Source organism: Nyctereutes procyonoides, unplaced genomic scaffold, assembly GCF_905146905.1.
Source record: "Nyctereutes procyonoides isolate TBG_1078 unplaced genomic scaffold, NYPRO_anot_genome, whole genome shotgun sequence".
NCBI lineage: Eukaryota > Metazoa > Chordata > Mammalia > Carnivora > Canidae > Nyctereutes > Nyctereutes procyonoides.
This window is the reverse complement of record NW_026575135.1, coordinates 61,687,141-61,705,547: the sequence shown is the minus strand read 5'-3', so window position 1 is coordinate 61,705,547 and position 18,407 is coordinate 61,687,141. Positions and strand designations below refer to the sequence as shown.

The window sequence follows — 18,407 nt, the reverse complement described above, 5'->3', positions numbered from 1 at the left end:
ATCAGATAGTTGCAGATTAAAATTACATTGAGGTATCCCCTCATGCCTGTCAGTATGGCTACATCCAAAAGCACAAGAAACAAGTGTGGACAAGAATGTGAAGAAAAAGGAGCCCTCTTACACTGTAGGTGGAATGCAAACTGGTACAACCACCCTGGAAAATAGTATGGAGGTTCCTCAAAAAGTTAAAAAAAGAACTATCCTATGATTCAGGAATCACACTATTGAGTATATTTACCCAAAGAATACAAAAACACTAATTCAGAGGAGTATATGCACCCTTATGTTTATTGCAGCATTATTTACAAAAGCCAAATTATGGAAGTAGCTCAAGTGTCCAGGATAAAGAAGATTGGATGTGGGTGTAAAATGGATTATTACTCAGTCATTAAGAGAATGAAATCTTGCCATTTGCAACAACATGAATAGAGCTGAAGAGTATATCACTAAGTGAAATAAGTCAGAGAAAGACAAATACCATTTGATTTCACTTACATGTGGAATTTAAGAAACAAAACAAACAAGCAAACGTGGTGGGAGAGGAGAGACAAACCAAGAAACAGACTCTTAACTATAGAGAACAAACTGATGGATACCAGAGGGGGTGGGGGTGGACTGTTGGGTTAAGTAGGTGATGGGAATTAAGCATTGTACTTGTCCTGATGAGTATGGAAGTATTGAATCACTGAATTGTCTACCTGAAACTAATATTATACTGTATGCTAACTGATGATTCACAGAGGGGAGGTTGGTGGGGAATGGGTGAAATAGGTGGTGGGAATTAAAGAGGACACTTAACATGATGAGCACTGAGCAATGTAGAGAATTGTCGAATCATTATATTGTACACATAAGTAATATAACACTGTATGTTAACTATAATGGAATTAAGATTAAAAACCTAATGAAAAAAGTGAAAAATAAGATTGATGTGAAGGGAGGAAAAATGCAAATCCATTCCTTTATTTTCTGATTTTAAAACACAAACCACTTACTCAAAAGGGAATTTTCGTTTAAAATGTGCTATTGAGGTCAGCCCCAGTTGCTCAGCGGTTTAGTGCCACCTTTGTCCCAGGGTATGATCCTGGAGACCCAGGATCAAGTCCCACGTCAGGCTCCCTGCGTGGAGCCTGCTTCTCCCTCTGCCTGTGTCTCTGCCTCTCTCTCTCTCTCTCTGTCATGAATAAATAAAAATCTTAAAAAATAAAAAATAAAATGTGCTATTGAGATAAGCAAAGTAGACATTACCTACAACCAATTTAAAGAATAAAATTCCATTGAATGTGATAGTACTTTGCAAATGATAAGAAAGCAAGTAGTGGTCTTTGTAGTATTAAAAAATAAATACATTATACTACATATGTATGCTAGAATTTCATGTGGTAAATAAAAATGGCATTAGAGAATAATATTTAATGCCACAGAAAGGTATCCGTAACATACTGTTGTGTGTAAAAGGATACATGACTACAAGCATAATTGTTATATTTTTGTGAAAACCAAAGTACCTGTGAGTTTGTGTGTGTACCTACTCACACTCTTAGAAAAAAACATTAAAAGATAATTATCCTATGGAACAAAAAATCTTTTAGTTTTCTGATTATAATTTTACCATTATCTAAATTTAGTAGTTTTATTTAATTTTTTTATTTCTTTTTAAGATTTTATTTATTCATGACAGAGAGAAAGAGAGACAGACACAGGCAGAGGAAGAAGCAGGCTCCACACAAAGAACCTGATGTGGGACTCGATCCTGGGACTCCAGGATCACACCCTGAGCAGACAGACGCTCAACCACTGAGCCACTCAGGCATCCCAATTTAATAGTTTTAAAGAAATGGTTGATTGCCATTTACTTCTGTATAAGCCTTAAGAAGTAAAGTTTTACTGTCTTTTTCTAGAATACTGTTTTCCAGAATGATTCCTCCGAATCCTAGTATGTGGTAGGGTGAGAAAAGGAAAGTCTGTAGACTGTAGACAGTGGAGTCTTCTTAACATAAGGTTTAACAAAGTTAAACCAGGTTTCTTTCCTGCAGGGCAACAGTGCTTAATAGGCTGCTGTTCATTATGACTCAGAAATATGTATGCAATATATTTTAGACTTTTTGGTTGTAGAACCATCCTTTTTCCTGGAATATTGCATGAGACTAGTATTCTACAGAACTCACTTTGGGAAGTTGTTTAGAATGTAAGTGGTATGGGACACCTGGGATCCCAGAGTTCTGGGATGGAGTCCCACATCGGGCTTCCTGCATGGAGCCTGCTTTTCCCTCTGCCTAGGTCTGTCTCTGTTTTTCTCTGTGTGTCTCTCATAAATAAGTAAATAAAATCTTTTTAAAAAATTAAAAAAAAATGTAAGCGGTGTTAGGTAAATACATTTAGGTTTGAAATACTGGGATGTTTTGAAGTTTGGGTATGACATGTTTTGTCTTTCATGAACAACTTATGCAAACTGCTCTCGGCAGTACACAGCCTGACGGTATTGGAGAACGTGAGTGTTAAAATTTTAAGTACAATTCCAGTGGGAAGATACCAACATTTCTTTAACACAGACTTAGTGTTCGTGTTGCATCTTGTTTTTAGCTTGGTAATATAGGCAGTATATATTTTCTTAAACCACAGTGTAGTTGTTTTGCACCATCTATTAAATGCTCTATTTCTGTGGTAATGTTTTCTTATGTGGGCTAATGACTTGAAGTTTAATTTATTTAAATACATAAAAACAGAAGTTAATATGTAAGCCATGATAAATTAATCATCTTAACCATTGAAAAGAATTTAAGTTAATGAAAGGTTACCATTGTTTTCAGAAACTTTAGGCATATTTTATAATCTTATAATGAGGTAGAAGAAATTACTGGTTACATTTATTCTGCAAAAATAGGATAAAGGTATATTAACTGAAATACAGTAAAATAATCAAAATACACATGTAATCAATAAGCAAAGTACAGTTTTTTTGAAAAATGGGATTAGATAAGTAATCAATAATCATTAAATAGTGGGCCTTTTTTCTTGTTAATTTTTTATAAGTGATGGAAATTTGGGCTTTCCTATTTTCTCCTAAAGGCAAACAACTGAAGTTGGGCTAATAGTGATTAATAATAGTGTTTCTCTTTACTTCTCATTTTTATTTTATGTGGTGTCATATAAGAAAAATATGGGGCAGCCTAGGTGGCTCAGCAGTTTAGCACCGCCTTCGGCCCAGGGCCTGATCCTGGGGGCCCCGGGATCAAGTCCCATGTCGGCTTCCTGCATAGAGCCTACTTCTCCCTCTGCCTGTGTCTCTGCTTCTCTCTCTTTCTGTGTCTCTCATAAATAAATAAATAATCTTTTTTTTTTAAAAAAAAATATGAACCTTTAGCAAAATCTTTTTTAAAATAGAATTTTAAAGAAAATTTAGCTGCTGTGTCAAATAAGGATCAAAGCTGATTTGATCATTTAAATCTGTTGACAAAAAAAACTGGTAGACTTCTCCTTTTTGGTAATAGGAGTAACAACAAATAGTTGATTGGAATATTTACAGTGATATGTGTGTTGGGACTCTGAAATAATAGCTGGGAACATGGTGACTCCACCCAAAGATAAAATTATGCGCCAAACTCATATTTCCTTTTACAACTCTAATACTTTGCAGTATGAGATTTGGTAAGTTATTTAACCTCTCCTATGTCCCTACTTTCATGACCTACCATTTTTTTTTACATAATTATGAATTTATAAAAGATAAAAAGCTTTAAAGAGTCTAAACATTGCTATAAGAGTCTAAATAATTAAAGTGAAGGCGGACAGAAGACATCATTTTACCTAGTTTTTATTACTCTTTATTTTTATTTTTCTGTTGAATTAAGATTTAAAATAAATGGTATTGATAAAGGATAAATTTTATTCTTAAATGTAGGTATCTTCAAAGAACAGTGAAGCATCCAACTTTACTACAGGATCCTGATTTAAGGCAATTCCTGGAAAGTTCAGAGGTATTATTTTTACTTTAAATTTTTATAGGATATGAATGTTCTCCTTATTTGTGTTTGTCATTTTAATAATTTTTATAAAAATATATGTTCAGTAAATAGTTGTATTAGTAAATGGAATGAAATGATTTTTTTGGCTTAGTGTTTAGTTTTAATTATTTAAAGTACTAGCAAATTGGGCATCCCGGGTGGCGCAGCAGTTTAGCGCCGCCTGCAGCCCAGAGCCTGATTCTGGAGACCTGGGATCGAGTCCCATGTTGGGCTCCCTGCATGGAGCCTGCTTCTCCTTCTGCCTGAGTCTCTGCCTCTCTCTCTCTCTCTGTGTGTTTCTCCTGAATAAATAAATAAAATCTTTAAAAAAATAAAAAATAAATTACTAGCAAATTATCTTCTTTGCATTGATAACTGTGGAATGATCAGTATCTTTTTCAAAAATTTTAAACCACATTTTGAAGAATGACTTTCAGTGCCTAAGTTGTTGCTTTAGGCATCGTGTTGAAATAAGTTTATTTGGGCCTCCTTTTGGAGACAACTCAACACAGTTTGTATGTCTACATTCTATATTCTTACCAAGGTTCTGAAATGCAAACTTGTCGCTTAAACGAGCTTAAATTCTAACTGTGCTACTCTTTCTATTTGAGATGTTTGGTACATTTGGGGCTCATAACAGTTTAGAGTTTTAATTATTACCCTTTGAACTTTAAAAAAAATTATTTGAATCCAGAGTTTTTGAAAAATATGGAATCACACTGTCTTAACAGCATAAGGAGATTTTTCTTAAGACTTTGTTCTTCTTCCCTTATAAACAAGTTTATTTCTGCAAGCAAACAGGTGGCCAATGTTAAGGTACCTGGCAATTTCTTAATATATTTTGACAAACAGAGTGTTGTTCCATCTAAATGTAAACGTGCAGAAGAAAAGCAAATGGAAAGTCTATTTTTTAAGTTTTCCTTTGAGAGTGTACAAGTAGTGTGTTTGAGAAATTAGATCTCACTATTGAAATGTATGAGAGTGAAGAAAATACAACCTCCTTTTTTTCTTTTTTTTCGTTTTTTTCGTGGGGGTGTGCAGTCCCTTTTGTGCCCAGTTAAACCTCCAGGCTTTTAACCGGTTTGTTTGCCCTTATTTGTCATTCAATTCCAGCTGCCTAGAGCAGTTAACACACAGGCTCTGAGTGGAGCAGGAATATTGAGGATGGTGAACAAGGCTGCCGACGCTGTCAACAAAATGACAATCAAGATGAATGAATCGGATGCAGTAAGAGCTGATTTTTCGACTTGAATAATGAGATGAATTAATGAGCCCAACAATTGCATTTTAAAGCTGTACAAGTAGAAAATAGGATATTAATTTGCTTATTGAGTTTAGTTCTCAGCCACATCAGTTGACTACCATGGTTATACATGGTTAATTTGTTGCTTTAAAACAAGGAATGTGCCTTGCTATTGGTAACCTAATTTACAGTGGTTTGTTCTTGCTAAATTAGCTCCATTTTTCATTTTTTTTCTTAGTGGTTTGAAGAAAAGCAGCAGCAATTTGAAAATCTGGATCAGCAACTTAGGAAACTTCATGCTAGTGTCGAAGCCTTGGTCTGTCATAGAAAAGGTTTGTTTGCCTTATTATTTATTTGTTTAACACCATAAGTTAATTCAACTATTTTATTTAAATTTTATTAAAATGAACATTACAGTTTAATGAATGAAGATGTCTTATTAGTAACTGATATAATTAAGATAACATTAAAAATTTGATACTTGAAATTTATCTTTAAAAAAATGTGTACCTGTATTTCATAGAAATCTCTTGAGTTATTTTCTTCATTTTTGAACAACCATATTTAAAAGTCTGAAGGGAGGAGGTTTGTTAAAAATTGACAGAAAATTTAAGTTATAATTTTTAATTCTATCATGAGAATTTTAGTGTTTTTTAAGAATACAAGGATTTTAATGTTAGGTTTCTAAAATACGTAAGTAAGCCATTTAGTATGTGCCATTACCAGTAATCCGTTTCAGTAAAACAGTTACAGAAATAAACCAATACATTCATTATTGAAAGTAGTTTATAACAGCTCTTGCCATTTGTACTGTATCTTTTAGGGAATAGCCTTATGGTTCTTAGAGAATTTTTTGTAATGTAGCACAGTTTCTAGGCAATATATTATTAGTCATTGACATTATCTATTCTGTAAACATCTGTTTTTCTTTATTCGAAGTATCAGAAATGATACTGTTCAAAAATCTCTTTTAGAAATTTTTGGTATTTCAGTTGAGCATTGTTAAAGCATTGTATGCAAAGAAAAAAGAATAAGATTTTTATGAATTGTGTGTATTTTACCTGGCTTTTTCTTATTAGCTAAATAATATATTCATTAAAAGTTATAGACATTTTCCATTTCATTTAAATGTTTGAAGGCCAAAAAATGTAGTATAAATCCATTGTATTCTCATTGCTTTCCATATTAAAAAAACATATCTTTTATCTTCTGCAGGAATACACAAAAGCAATGAGCACTTTAGGAAGAAAGAGGAGGCAGATTATTATATTAAATTATTAAACATAGTTCCTCCCCTGGGAATATAGGCAGTGGTTCTTCATAATTTTTCTTTAATGTTCTTTTTAACTTTCAGTAGAGCTCTGAGCAATTGGCATTTATGCCAAAGGCATTTTAATGGCTGGTGATTTTATATTAATTATTTTAAAACAATTATTTGAGCGATACACTAATTGATACAATTTAGAGGGAATGTAGAAAAATCATTGCAAAAAAAAAAAAAGAAAAAAAAATCATTGCAATATTTAAAAACTTTACTAGTGAATACTAAAAATGAATCCTTTTTTGTTTCAGAACTTTCGGCCAACACAGCTGCCTTTGCTAAAAGTGCTGCCATGTTAGGTAACTCTGAGGACCATACTGCTTTATCTAGAGCTTTGTCTCAGCTTGCAGAGGTGGAGGAGAAGATAGACCAGTTACATCAAGAACAAGCTTTTGCTGACTTTTATATGTTTTCAGAACTACTTAGTGACTACATTCGTCTTATTGCTGCAGTGAAAGTAAGCCTTATTTTGCAGTCTTCCTTCAGATCATCTCACTTCTGTGGTTTGCTTCTAGAAGAATTTGGTTAGCTAGAAGGCATGTATTTAAGTGTGTAAGTTCTTTATTCTACCAGTCCATATAAAATGACATCAAGATGATGACTTATAGCCTAATATTTTCTTCCACTATGACTTGAACAGTAGATAAAATTAATGTTTTTAAGAGGTCTAAGAAGTGCCAAACAAGATAAAACCAGCACACATTCACTTCTGTGTTGACATATACAAGTTTACAACCGACTGGTAGCATTTATTGTTCATCTAACATGAACTGAAACTAGCCTGGCCTCTGTTACCATTAGTAAAGGTATAACAGAAGCAGAACAAAAATAGAGCTGATGGTTGCATGAGTATGTTTAATGGTGGCTTTTAGCCTGCATTTGGACTATAAGCAAACATTCTGTGCATACACTGAAATATGTAGTCACTATTTATAGATCAAATGAGACTAGATAATAAATTGTGTTATCTAGTGGTAATGTTTAAGGATAAACAGTTGAGTTTCTGAATAGTTAGGAAAGTAATCAAGTTAGCAAATGACAGTTGGTATTCTACAGGTTATTATCTCCAGTATTCCAACAGTTAAACTAAGTATTATTTTATCTATCCAGTGTTTCAGAAGGTACTTTAAGATCTTAGGTGTTTTTCAGTTATTGTTATGAGCAAGAATTGTCATAGGGCGGAAGAACTGGGAGTTTACCTTTTACTGAAAGTTAATGAGACCTTGTTCTTTGCTTTCTTAAGCAAAATTTTTTTCAGCTAAAGTCTATGATGAAATCAGTATTCATCTACACTCATTGGTATACTGCATATTTATTTATGATCCTGTTCTCAAGCTGACCATGGCAATTATGGCTAGAGGATTCTTAGTACTTCGGATGTTGCTATCTTGGGTTTGGAAAAATTACCAGTTTTGTCTGTATCTGCTCTTAGGTGTTACTCTTTAAATTCCTTCTTTAGTTAAATTTTCTCTTTAATTATTTAAAGAAATTAATATATATAGCAGTTACTCATTATATATCAGGCAACTTGTGATAAACAGAAATCCAGTTCACAATTAATGGTTCCTGCTTCTCTCCCACCCACTCTCAACCTCATTTCAGAATTCCCACTAGCATGAGGGCTGCTATAAAAAAGTAGAGCACTTTGCAAAATAACTGTGGGTCCACAAAGGGAAGCTGGGCAGTATCTGTGAGGAGCAGTACCAGCTGAGAAGAGCTAACCTGGGAGGACAGTCCCTGGCAGGAACGGCCTGCTAGTGTCCTGGGTGGTGAGCTCTCACGTGGGCTGGCCGGCCTCATGCTACTTAAATCTTCCTGCTGGATTTTTACATTCTCAGAAATTGTACTTGGATTCATGTTTCCCAGAATGAAGTGATACTGAAAGAGGTATCACAACCAGCTGAGTTTGGGAGATAATATTTTGTACAATATCCCTGTTTTATAGAGTCATGGAACATTGAAATGCTCAGAACTATGAGTAAAAAAATAAAATAAAACATTTAAATTTGTTTAATTCAGAGACTTCCAAATTCATAGGAACAGGAGTTCTTTTCCTCTTAATATCTTTTTACATAAATGGAACAGACTTTGGGAAGAACTGAATTAGTGATTCATTGACTTCAAGAGATTTAAAGAGCTTTGCTCAAGTTAGAGCTTGACGTAGATGAAGCTCTTTCACGTTGGCTTTGTGTTTTCTGCTGAAACCTGACCGAGGTCAGCCACACCAAGGAGGAGTTGAGAAATTAGGGGGTAGCATGACAGGGAATTTTTATGATCTTGATATTCAGTTTGGTTTTTGTTTTAAACTGATTCATTTGTATTAGAAAAAGTGATACTTGGACATCATCAGTCCTACAGCCCAAAAAGGTTAAGTTCTTCTCTACCAAAGACTACTTAGTACTTCTTATGCTATTACGTTCTTGTGTGTCTTTACAGAATCAGCTGTGCCACGTGTATGAAGCTGATTTTCTGTTTTATTCTTCCCATCTTTCTCTTTCTTCCTCCTTCCCTCCATGTCTTCCTTCTTGACGAAGGAACATATTATGTGCACTATTCTTTGCCTACTTTTTTCACCCATTATATTTTAGAGAGGTATCCATGTTAGCATATATAGATATGTTCTTTTTAATGTTTGCATAGTATTCTGTTAGATAGCCTATAAAAATACCCTAAATTATTTAATCAGTCTAGTTGTAAATACTGGTTTTTGAAAATAACTCTTTGGGCATAAAATTCATAGAAGTGGAGTCACCTGGCCACCTGAATTTTTTAAATTTCAAAAAATATATTCATATTACTGTTCAAAGAGATTATTATTCTTATACTCCCATCAACATGCTTGTTCCTTCTTCTCCCACCCAATGATGAAGGTATTTTTTTGTATAAATTTCTTTAGTTAGTGTGAATTTAAGCATCTGTATGGATGATGAGCCGTTTGTATTTCTTTTTGTGTGTGTGTGAACTCTTCATGTCCTTTGCCCAATTTTATTTTGTGTTTTCTCTTATATATTCCTAATAGCTATTTAATACTACTTAGCCCTTTGTTTTTATCCATATTGAAAATACTTTCCTTTTAAAAAAGTATTTGTTTATTTGAGAGAGCTTGTGCATCCAAGCACAGTGAGGGGGTGGGAATAGAGAAAGAGGGAGAGAGAAACTCTAGCCAACTACTTGCAGAGCGCAGATCCTGATGCAGGGCTCCATCTCACGACCCTGAGATCATGAGCTGAGCTGAAACCAAGAGTCAGATGCTTAGCCAATTGTGCCACCTAGGCTTCCCAAAAATAGTTTTCTGATGATAAATTTGAAACTAAGAGTACTTGAGAATTAGAGTACAGAACCAAAGTGGGAAAGGAACTATGACCAATTGAAATTTGGGCCCTAAAGAAGGATGAATTTCAACCATCTATAATATTACCTAGGCCTGGCCTCATATCCAGGAAACTCCTTTCTTTGTCCAGTGCATGACCTCTCACATCTAGGACTCCATATTTTGGCTAGCACTGTTCTCTAACATATTATATAGTAAACTCATTGCGTGCATTCTCATAAATTGGCCTTTTGAACCACTAGAGTAGGGTCAGGGATTGGAGATAAAGGTTTTCAATGTGTTTAGCACTAGCACTCTTGATAAAATATTTTCTCAGGGAATATAAATTTATAAAACATATCAAATATTTTTTGAACCAGTTAGTAGATGGGTTCCCCAAGGAGTTGAAAAGCTTCATTGTTCGACTGTAAGTAATTAGCACCCTTTCAGAACTCCAGGAAGCTGAGCAGCATACTTCCAGAGTCACTAAATTGGAATGTGATATTAATTAAAATTACAATTGCAGTGTTTTGATGGGCCAGGAAAAATGTTCCACAACTGCAGCCTTGTCTAAGCTAAACCAGTTTGCATACATATGTGTAACATAAATTGGCAGAGGGATGGAAGTCCAAAGTAGATCATCAGTGTAAATCTGCCCCTATTATAGGAGAGGCTGGTCTACTAGAACAGGCTAGCATCTTAACATACAGTTGTGATTTAATTGATCTTTAGGGTAGCATTTTTAGATGGAGTATGATTTTGATTCTTTTTTCCCTTTTTGTGGTCCAAGGGTAGGAAAACAAATGAAAAAATTATTTCTTACAGAGCTGAGATTTTTTTTCTTTCAGAAATTAACCTGACTTTAGTAGTTTTACCTTTATTTTTTTTTTAAAGATTTTATTTATTTATTCATGAGAGATAACAGAAAGAGAGAGGGGCAGAGATAACAGGCTGAGAGAGAAGCAGGCTCCATGCGAGGAGCCTGATGTGGGACTCCATCCTGAGTCTCTAGGATGACGCCCTGAGCTGAAGGCAGGCACCAAACCCCTGAGCCACTCACGGATCCCCCTTACCTTTATTTTATACCTCCTACATCTTTGCCATAATATACATGTGATGGTTTTGGAATCTTATGAGATAATAAATTGGACAGGGACAAATTAGTTTATCACCAAAAAAACCACAAATTTATATATGTATTGAGAACTTTAGCAAATATTGAAATTAAAGGGCATTTTGGCTAGCTTTTGCCCTGTACTGGTACGTATTTTAAATAATTAAATTGTTATTAAACGGTGGAGTTTATAAACAAGGAGCTGATATGGCTTTCTTCCCCTAAAGATTAGGAATATAAATCTTATTTTTTGGTGGTGTTTGTAAGGGGTGAGGGGCAAGGATATGTAATATGAATGCAGTCTGATTATGATTTTTTCCATGTTACTGAGTTGTTACTGTTTGCACTTTTAGTAAAAATGTAGAGTTAATCAACTCGTAATTTATAGGTGTATGTTTAGAAGTAATCCATAATAATACTTACTAATTGTTAAACATCCACTAGGTTCAGTCACTGTGCTAAATTTTTTCATTTTATTTCCAATCCACTAATATAGATCTTATTTTCTTCCTTTTATATTTGGGAAAACAATGGCTTATAGAAATTAAGTTACCCAGGATCATAGAATGACAAAGCTATATTTGAATCCAAATTTGATTAGTTCCAAAGCCTACATTTTTAAAAAGATTTTATTTATATATTAGAGAGAGAGGAAGAAGCAAACTCCCTGCTGAGCGGGGAGCCCAGGACCCTGGGATCATGACCTGAGCTGAAGGCAGATGCTTACCCAACTGAGCCACTCAGGCACCCCAAAATCCCACATTTTTTTTTTTTTTTTTAAATTTTATTTTTATTTATTTATGATAGGCACACAGTGAGAGAGAGAGGCAGAGACACAGGCAGAGGGAGAAGCAGGCTCCATGCACCAGGAGCCTGACGTGGGATTCGATCCCGGGTCTCCAGGATCGCGCCCCGGGCCAAAGGCAGGCGCCAAACCGCTGCGCCACCCAGGGATCCAAAATCCCACATTTTTAAAATAAATTATCTACATACTTTTCTGTTCAGCAAGTTCCTATAACATGTATTTATTTACTGTTTCTTGATCCAAAAAGTTCTGTTTGGAGTAATGAAAATAACTCGGGTTTAGTGCTTTCTGGTTCACCCTGTTTACTAAGACTTACTTCATGTGTTCAGTTAGTAATACTAACATAATATGAATATATCCCCAGCATCAGATTAGGAAAGGAATTACTGTTGGATTTCTTTCATCCTGTCCATCCCCTTTTTTCCTGAGATTTTAATTACTCTCATGTTTATATTTCATTTCTTTCTTCCATCAACCTGCTCTTGCTTTTCCAAACCCCATGAAAGAACTAGTGGTTTTGGTTGACTTGGTCTATAGTGGTCTTCTTGTCCAGTACTTTGTTCTTGCCTCCTAGATAGGTGTGGTGTGTGTGTTTGTTACAGATATATTTATGTTTATATTGACACATACATATACCCACTTGTATGCGCACAAGTGCATCTCTACCCATTTGCCCTGTTGATTTTGTATAGAATTCTTTCTCCTTTTTTCTTTTTTCTTTTTTTTTTTGAATTGTGTTATGCCTTTACTTTTTAATTGCTTTGCCTTTGTTTTATTTGCTGTTGGTCTTCTTTTCCACATTTTTCTTCACTTCCTGTTGTCTTACAAGTTTTTCCTCATTTTATTTTTGCAATTTCTGGCCTATTTCCAACATTCAAATCTGCTTCTGATACTATTTGGTAGGAAAACTTATGATACCAGATTTTTTTCCTATTAAAGAAATCTTTCTTCAAAGCATAGAACTCTGTTAGAAATCTTATTATAAGTAAAATCTAAAACCCAGAAGTCTAGTGAAATCCATCTTGTATGTAATTTTTGTCTGTTGGTTTATTCAGAACTGTTCTGATTTGTCCAGGGGCTTTTCTTTTTTTTTTAAGCAAATGAATATGGATGTTTTTCTTCTGTATCGACATGTTTATTTTCATTATGCCAATATATGATAATAGTGTGTAAAATACTTGTTTTTTTGTGTGTGTGTGTGTTCGTTTTCAGTATCACAGCACTTCTGGTATTTTGAAATTATATCAGTGTTGTCACTTACTAGCATTATGTCATTCACTTATAGGGTGTGTTTGACCATCGAATGAAGTGCTGGCAGAAATGGGAAGATGCTCAAATTACTTTGCTCAAAAAACGTGAAACTGAGGCAAAAATGATGGTTGCTAACAAACCAGATAAAATACAGCAAGCTAAAAATGAAATAAGAGAGGTGATTAATATAAAATGCTTTACTTATCGCTTTACTCAAAATTTTCCATGAGTCATTCATATATGCATAATTTTTCATAAGTTTTTTTCTGAACCATCAACGCTAGCCATTTTTCCATAGTTTTATGAACTATGTTAGACTTACTTCAACATTTTGATCATCATTAAAATCTCCAGAGCCCTTTGTTTGTTTCACATGATTATGGAATGGTTAAAGAAGCACACAAGGAAAAGATTTAAATTAACCTTTAATTAATAATTACACAGTTCTTTTGAGATGGTTAATTTGATTTCAAATTATTATTTTATGTCTGAAAATAGTTTTAGAGCATAGACTTGCCCCACATTTAGCTTTTCAAGCAACATTATCCCCCATATATATGTACTATATATGGTATTTTAGTAAATTTGTATAAGTTTATTATAATTTATACACTTTTTTTGCCATGCTTCAATAAGGAAATTGAAGAGGTAGGACAACCTTTATATTACTAAAAGTAAATGTACCTGCTCTTTGAAGAGTATGTACCACTGTTTTGGTTACATAGTGGGAAAATATCATTTCATTGCTTTAAGTCTTCAGTTATTTTATTTTAGCTGCTCCATTGATCACTAATCATAATGTTTTGTCGTTTCTGTACTGAACTTAATGTTTACCAGTAAGTCTTCAGTAGACCGTAATTCCACATTTTTAAAAATTCAAACATTATAGTATTAAAAAATGTTTTTAAATGTTTGTTGAATAGTTTTCTTAAAGTATTTCCATGGGCATATAAATGTGGTGAACATGTATTCCTGAACTTGGTAGAATGTTGTTGATTCACTGTGGAATAATTGATGATATCAAAAAGAAATGATAAAGCTACCCCAACACTGTTAAATTGTTTGACAGTGAATTTTCTACTCAAAATCTTTTCACTGTCTTAGTTGTATTTAATTAAACTATGGAGGTTGTAATTGATTAAGTATTAGAATATCCTAATCTTGAGTATATCTTACAATGAAATATTAATGCAAATTAAGCTGATAAGAGTTTCTAGTACTGAAAAGTTAGATAAAAGTTTGAATGAGATCCTAAATTGATATTTGCAAATATTGAGCTTCCTCGGGTTTTACAGATGTTACTTTAAATTAAATGAGTGATTGTGACAGCTAGTTCTATAATACTTTCCTTGCAGGAATTAAAAATGTGTGTGTTTTTGTTTGTTTCTGTTAGTGGGAGGCAAAAGTACAACAAGGAGAAAGAGATTTTGAACAGATTTCTAAAACAATTCGAAAAGAAGTGGGAAGATTTGAGGTAAGTATAATTTTATACTTTTCCCAACACCGTGGTCATTTTTTGCTGTGATTTTGTAGTAAAATCAGATTTAGTTCTGTACTAATGGGCTTTCTTCTTCATGTATTGTACTACAGAAAGAACGAGTGAAAGATTTTAAAACTGTTATTATCAAGTACTTAGAATCATTAGTACAAACACAACAACAGGTAAGCTAACTTTTTTATGACTTATTTTGTAACTTACAGACTTCTTCTAGAACTTACTTTTGGTTCACTTTAAAGATGTCAGCGATAGGAGTTTTTAAACTTAAGGAGGAGTAAGAAATGGAGTAGAGAAAACTGGTGACCACAAAGAAAAATATGGTAGTTAAATTGGAACTTCTCAGATGGTTTTTGCCTCTATTCCTGAATACCAGTTGAGATACATTTTTCCCAGATTAAGGTAAAGAGAAACATGCTCAACAGTGTTTTCCCTTTTCCTGTCTTCCTAGTTTTATTTCCCTAGTGATCACACCTCTTTGAGTGAATTCTTACAGTAAATTCTCTTCTGTAACAGAACTAGCTTTTTTAAGGTTAGTGGGGGGTTTTGTATTGTTTTGATTTTTGTTTTATTTTGTATGTGGTTGGTGGTGATTGTTTCCCACAGGGTCATTTGTCTCCCTAACTAGAAAACAGAAGACCATAGATTTTAATTAAAATCTATAACAAGATACTATGTTTTAATATTTACATTTATGTCCTCAATTATTTATATTTGTCTATTCTCAAATATTTATAATTTGAGTAATCAAATTATTTAATGTCTTGAAAAGAAGGGTTTCTTTCTTCAGTTTGTCTTAAAATATGTGGGTTAGGAACTTATATGTAAGTTACATAATATTATATAATATTATATAATATATAATAAATAGATTAATTTTTTAATTAAGAGATGACATGTCTGGCTCAATGGTTGAGTGTCTGCTTTTGATCCAGGGCGTGATCCTGGGGTCCTGGGATCGAGTCCCATATCGGGGTCCCTGTATAGAGTCTGCTTCTCTCTGCCTGTGTCTCTGCCTCTCTCTCTCTCTCTCTCTGTCTCTAGTGAATAAATAAAATCTTTTTTTTAAAAAAAAGAGATAACATATCTTCAAATTATAGGCTTTAAATACTTCATGAAATAATTTATATGAATTTGTTTTTAAAGGAATTGTTTTAAATGTAACTTTAGTTTATACTTTCATTAATTTTATGGAATACAGAAGAAACACTGGCAGTTAATTCCTTCCACTCTCAAAAGAAGACTACATGTCCATTTTTTGCCTAATGTTTTCTTCCTCCTTTTTTCATGGTTTTTGGCTAGAGTAACATAAAATGTGAATATTTTCTGAAATTAGGATATGTTATAACTTTATATTGGAAAAGTTCATTGCAGTTTATTATTTAAGATAGTCTCATTTAATTTGCATTAACAATCTGTTTCTATATGTAATTTTGCATAAACAAAGAAAATCTTAAGTTTTAAGGTTTTTAAAAAATTTACCTCAAAAACTGGAATTAGCTAGTAGTAATTAACATCTTAAGTAATTTATACATGAATTATATTGACAGACTTCAGGTAGGGAAATTAAAATTTTTCCTCTTAGAACTAGACTTTAGTAAATATTAATCATTGTTAGCTACTCATAAAGACTATACAGAATGAATGCATATAAATGGCAAAAAGATAATTAGAATATCTTTGGTTATGATCCACAGCTGATAAAATACTGGGAGGCATTCCTGCCTGAAGCCAAAGCCATTGCCTAGCAAGAAGATTTCTGTTATGAAGATCTTGGATGTTTGTTCCAGTTATGCTGAATTCCACAGTGAAATCATTTAAAATCATCTAAATAAACCACTCTATATTTTATGGATTACATGTGGTTTTTTTATATACATATATATGTGTATATATATATACTCTGACATTTTATTACAAGCTGCATGTCCTGACCCTCTTTGAATTAAGCGGACTGTGGCATGACATTCTGCAATACTTTGCTGAATTGAACACTATTGTGTCTTAAATACTTGCACTAAAAAGTGCGCTGCAAGGCCAGAAAATTTTACAATATTTTTTTCTTTACATTCTGTAGTGTGTTCGCCCTCTTTATGAAGTGAATTATCAATGCATTGATTAATGATCACTTATACATTCCTGTACAGAAATTATGATTTTGTGATTACAGTAATAAAATTATATTCCTTGTGAAATATTAGTAACAAATTATTTGGGTATGTAAACATGTTAGAGATATTTTAAAACCATTTTTAATCACAAATTTTTGCTTCTAGATGTACATAGGTGATGCTCTGATCCATTAATTTTTTTTAGTTGACAGAAAAAGCTGAACTCTTTCATTATAAATTACTTAATGAAGGTTAAGTTCTCTTCTGAAGTCCTCATAAACCAAAGAACATTTATCTTTTGATTCTACTCTGGGGAATGCTCTTGTCTTGAGTAAAAGAGAGAATGAATAATTTTCTTTGCTTGTCTTAGTCCATCCCTATTACCAGTGTCCAGTTTAGGAATCAGGAAAAAATGTATTAATGTGCTTCTGTTACAAGTCCTGTGATTTTGCTCATCTTCTATCTTCAAAGTCCTAGACTTCGCATATATTTAATTTATTCTTTGCCTTTTCTTTGTTTTTCATTTTAAACTGAAGGTAAGATCATCTGTAATCGTAACTGACAAAGAATGGTACTGTGCTAAAAATCCCCATGATTTGATGAATAACCAAGGATAACGTAAAGCACATTTGAAGTAAAATTTTTATCTTTGACACTCTTCTTACCTATACTGTATCCTGTTCAGATGGCTGTTACCTAATCCTTGATACTGATGAAAGTTTAAAGTTGTGACTGGTATGAGAGTTGTTTTCAGTATTTAAAGTGTTCTTAAAGATGTCCTCTTAAGCTTTCCAGCTACATCTCCCAGAGAAGTGTATGTTTAACTGAGTCCTCTCTAGCAGTTTACTGGATACGATTAATATATCAAAGTATTCTCGGGATATGTTTGCTTCCACTTGTTTTAGCTGGAGTTTAAAGCCTACTATAGGCATTACTGATATTTAGACACCTAGAACTCAGAAGAGTACCTGACACATAATAGGTTAATAAGAAAGACTTGAACAGGAAAAAAAATCTCGAAAGATGCAAAATAATATATGTTCCCTTAAAAAGCAGAAATAGGACTTCTGTTGCTTCTGTTAGAGATAACTTAGAAACTTTTGAGAAATGAGCAATTCATAGTAATATATTTCAGTTACTATCTTGGTCCCCATCAATACTGAGCAAAATCTATAGTGATGTCTTACTATTACCCATAATTAGATTACTTCCAAAGATACAGTTTACACATAACTTACTCAAGTCAAAATCTTCCATTCCTCTGTGGTACATTTATTAGAATATTCAGTACCTTCAAATAAAATAATAAATATTTTTATTCTTGATCAAACCGAAGAGAGTAACAGACCCAGACCCTGCTCCAGATTTCTTTCTCCTTAACAACCTTCACTAAAAAAGGAGTCTGTTAAAAATGTCAAGTAAATTATATGAGCCTCTGGATAGCTACCAGCCTTTTTTTAGTATCTTCAGCACTCAGCCCACCTCTCTCTACCTATCAGTCTTCACATTTCCTATTCATATTACTAAAATTCTTTCACTCCAGTAAATAGAACCAGGGCATTAATAGTGCTGATCACATAGTCTTTTGTATAGATCTGAATTTATTTTTCTTAAGCCAGTTAAAGAAGACTAAACGGGAACAAGCTGAACCTAGAGTCAACATACATGGGTTCAGTCTTCCTTTGTCACTTCCTAGCTATGTGACTTTGGCCTTAATCACATAAAACTCATCTATAAAACAAGGATATAAGAC

At 33.4% G+C, this 18,407-nt stretch overlaps 1 protein-coding gene across 1 annotated transcript in view; it reads left to right on the top strand.

Moving 5' to 3' along the window:
* The window catches only part of SNX2 (sorting nexin 2), a 57,176-nt gene extending 40,782 nt beyond the window's left edge, over positions 1-16,394 (top strand). The window contains exons 8-15 of the mRNA XM_055301906.1: positions 3,902-3,977; positions 5,118-5,231; positions 5,486-5,579; positions 6,820-7,025; positions 13,083-13,226; positions 14,442-14,522; positions 14,639-14,710; positions 16,241-16,394. Of these exons, the coding sequence (XP_055157881.1) occupies positions 3,902-3,977; positions 5,118-5,231; positions 5,486-5,579; positions 6,820-7,025; positions 13,083-13,226; positions 14,442-14,522; positions 14,639-14,710; positions 16,241-16,291 (838 nt within the window). The 3' untranslated portion in view covers positions 16,292-16,394. The remainder of the gene's footprint in view (positions 1-3,901; positions 3,978-5,117; positions 5,232-5,485; positions 5,580-6,819; positions 7,026-13,082; positions 13,227-14,441; positions 14,523-14,638; positions 14,711-16,240) is intronic.
* The last annotated feature ends 2,013 nt before the right edge of the window (positions 16,395-18,407 follow it).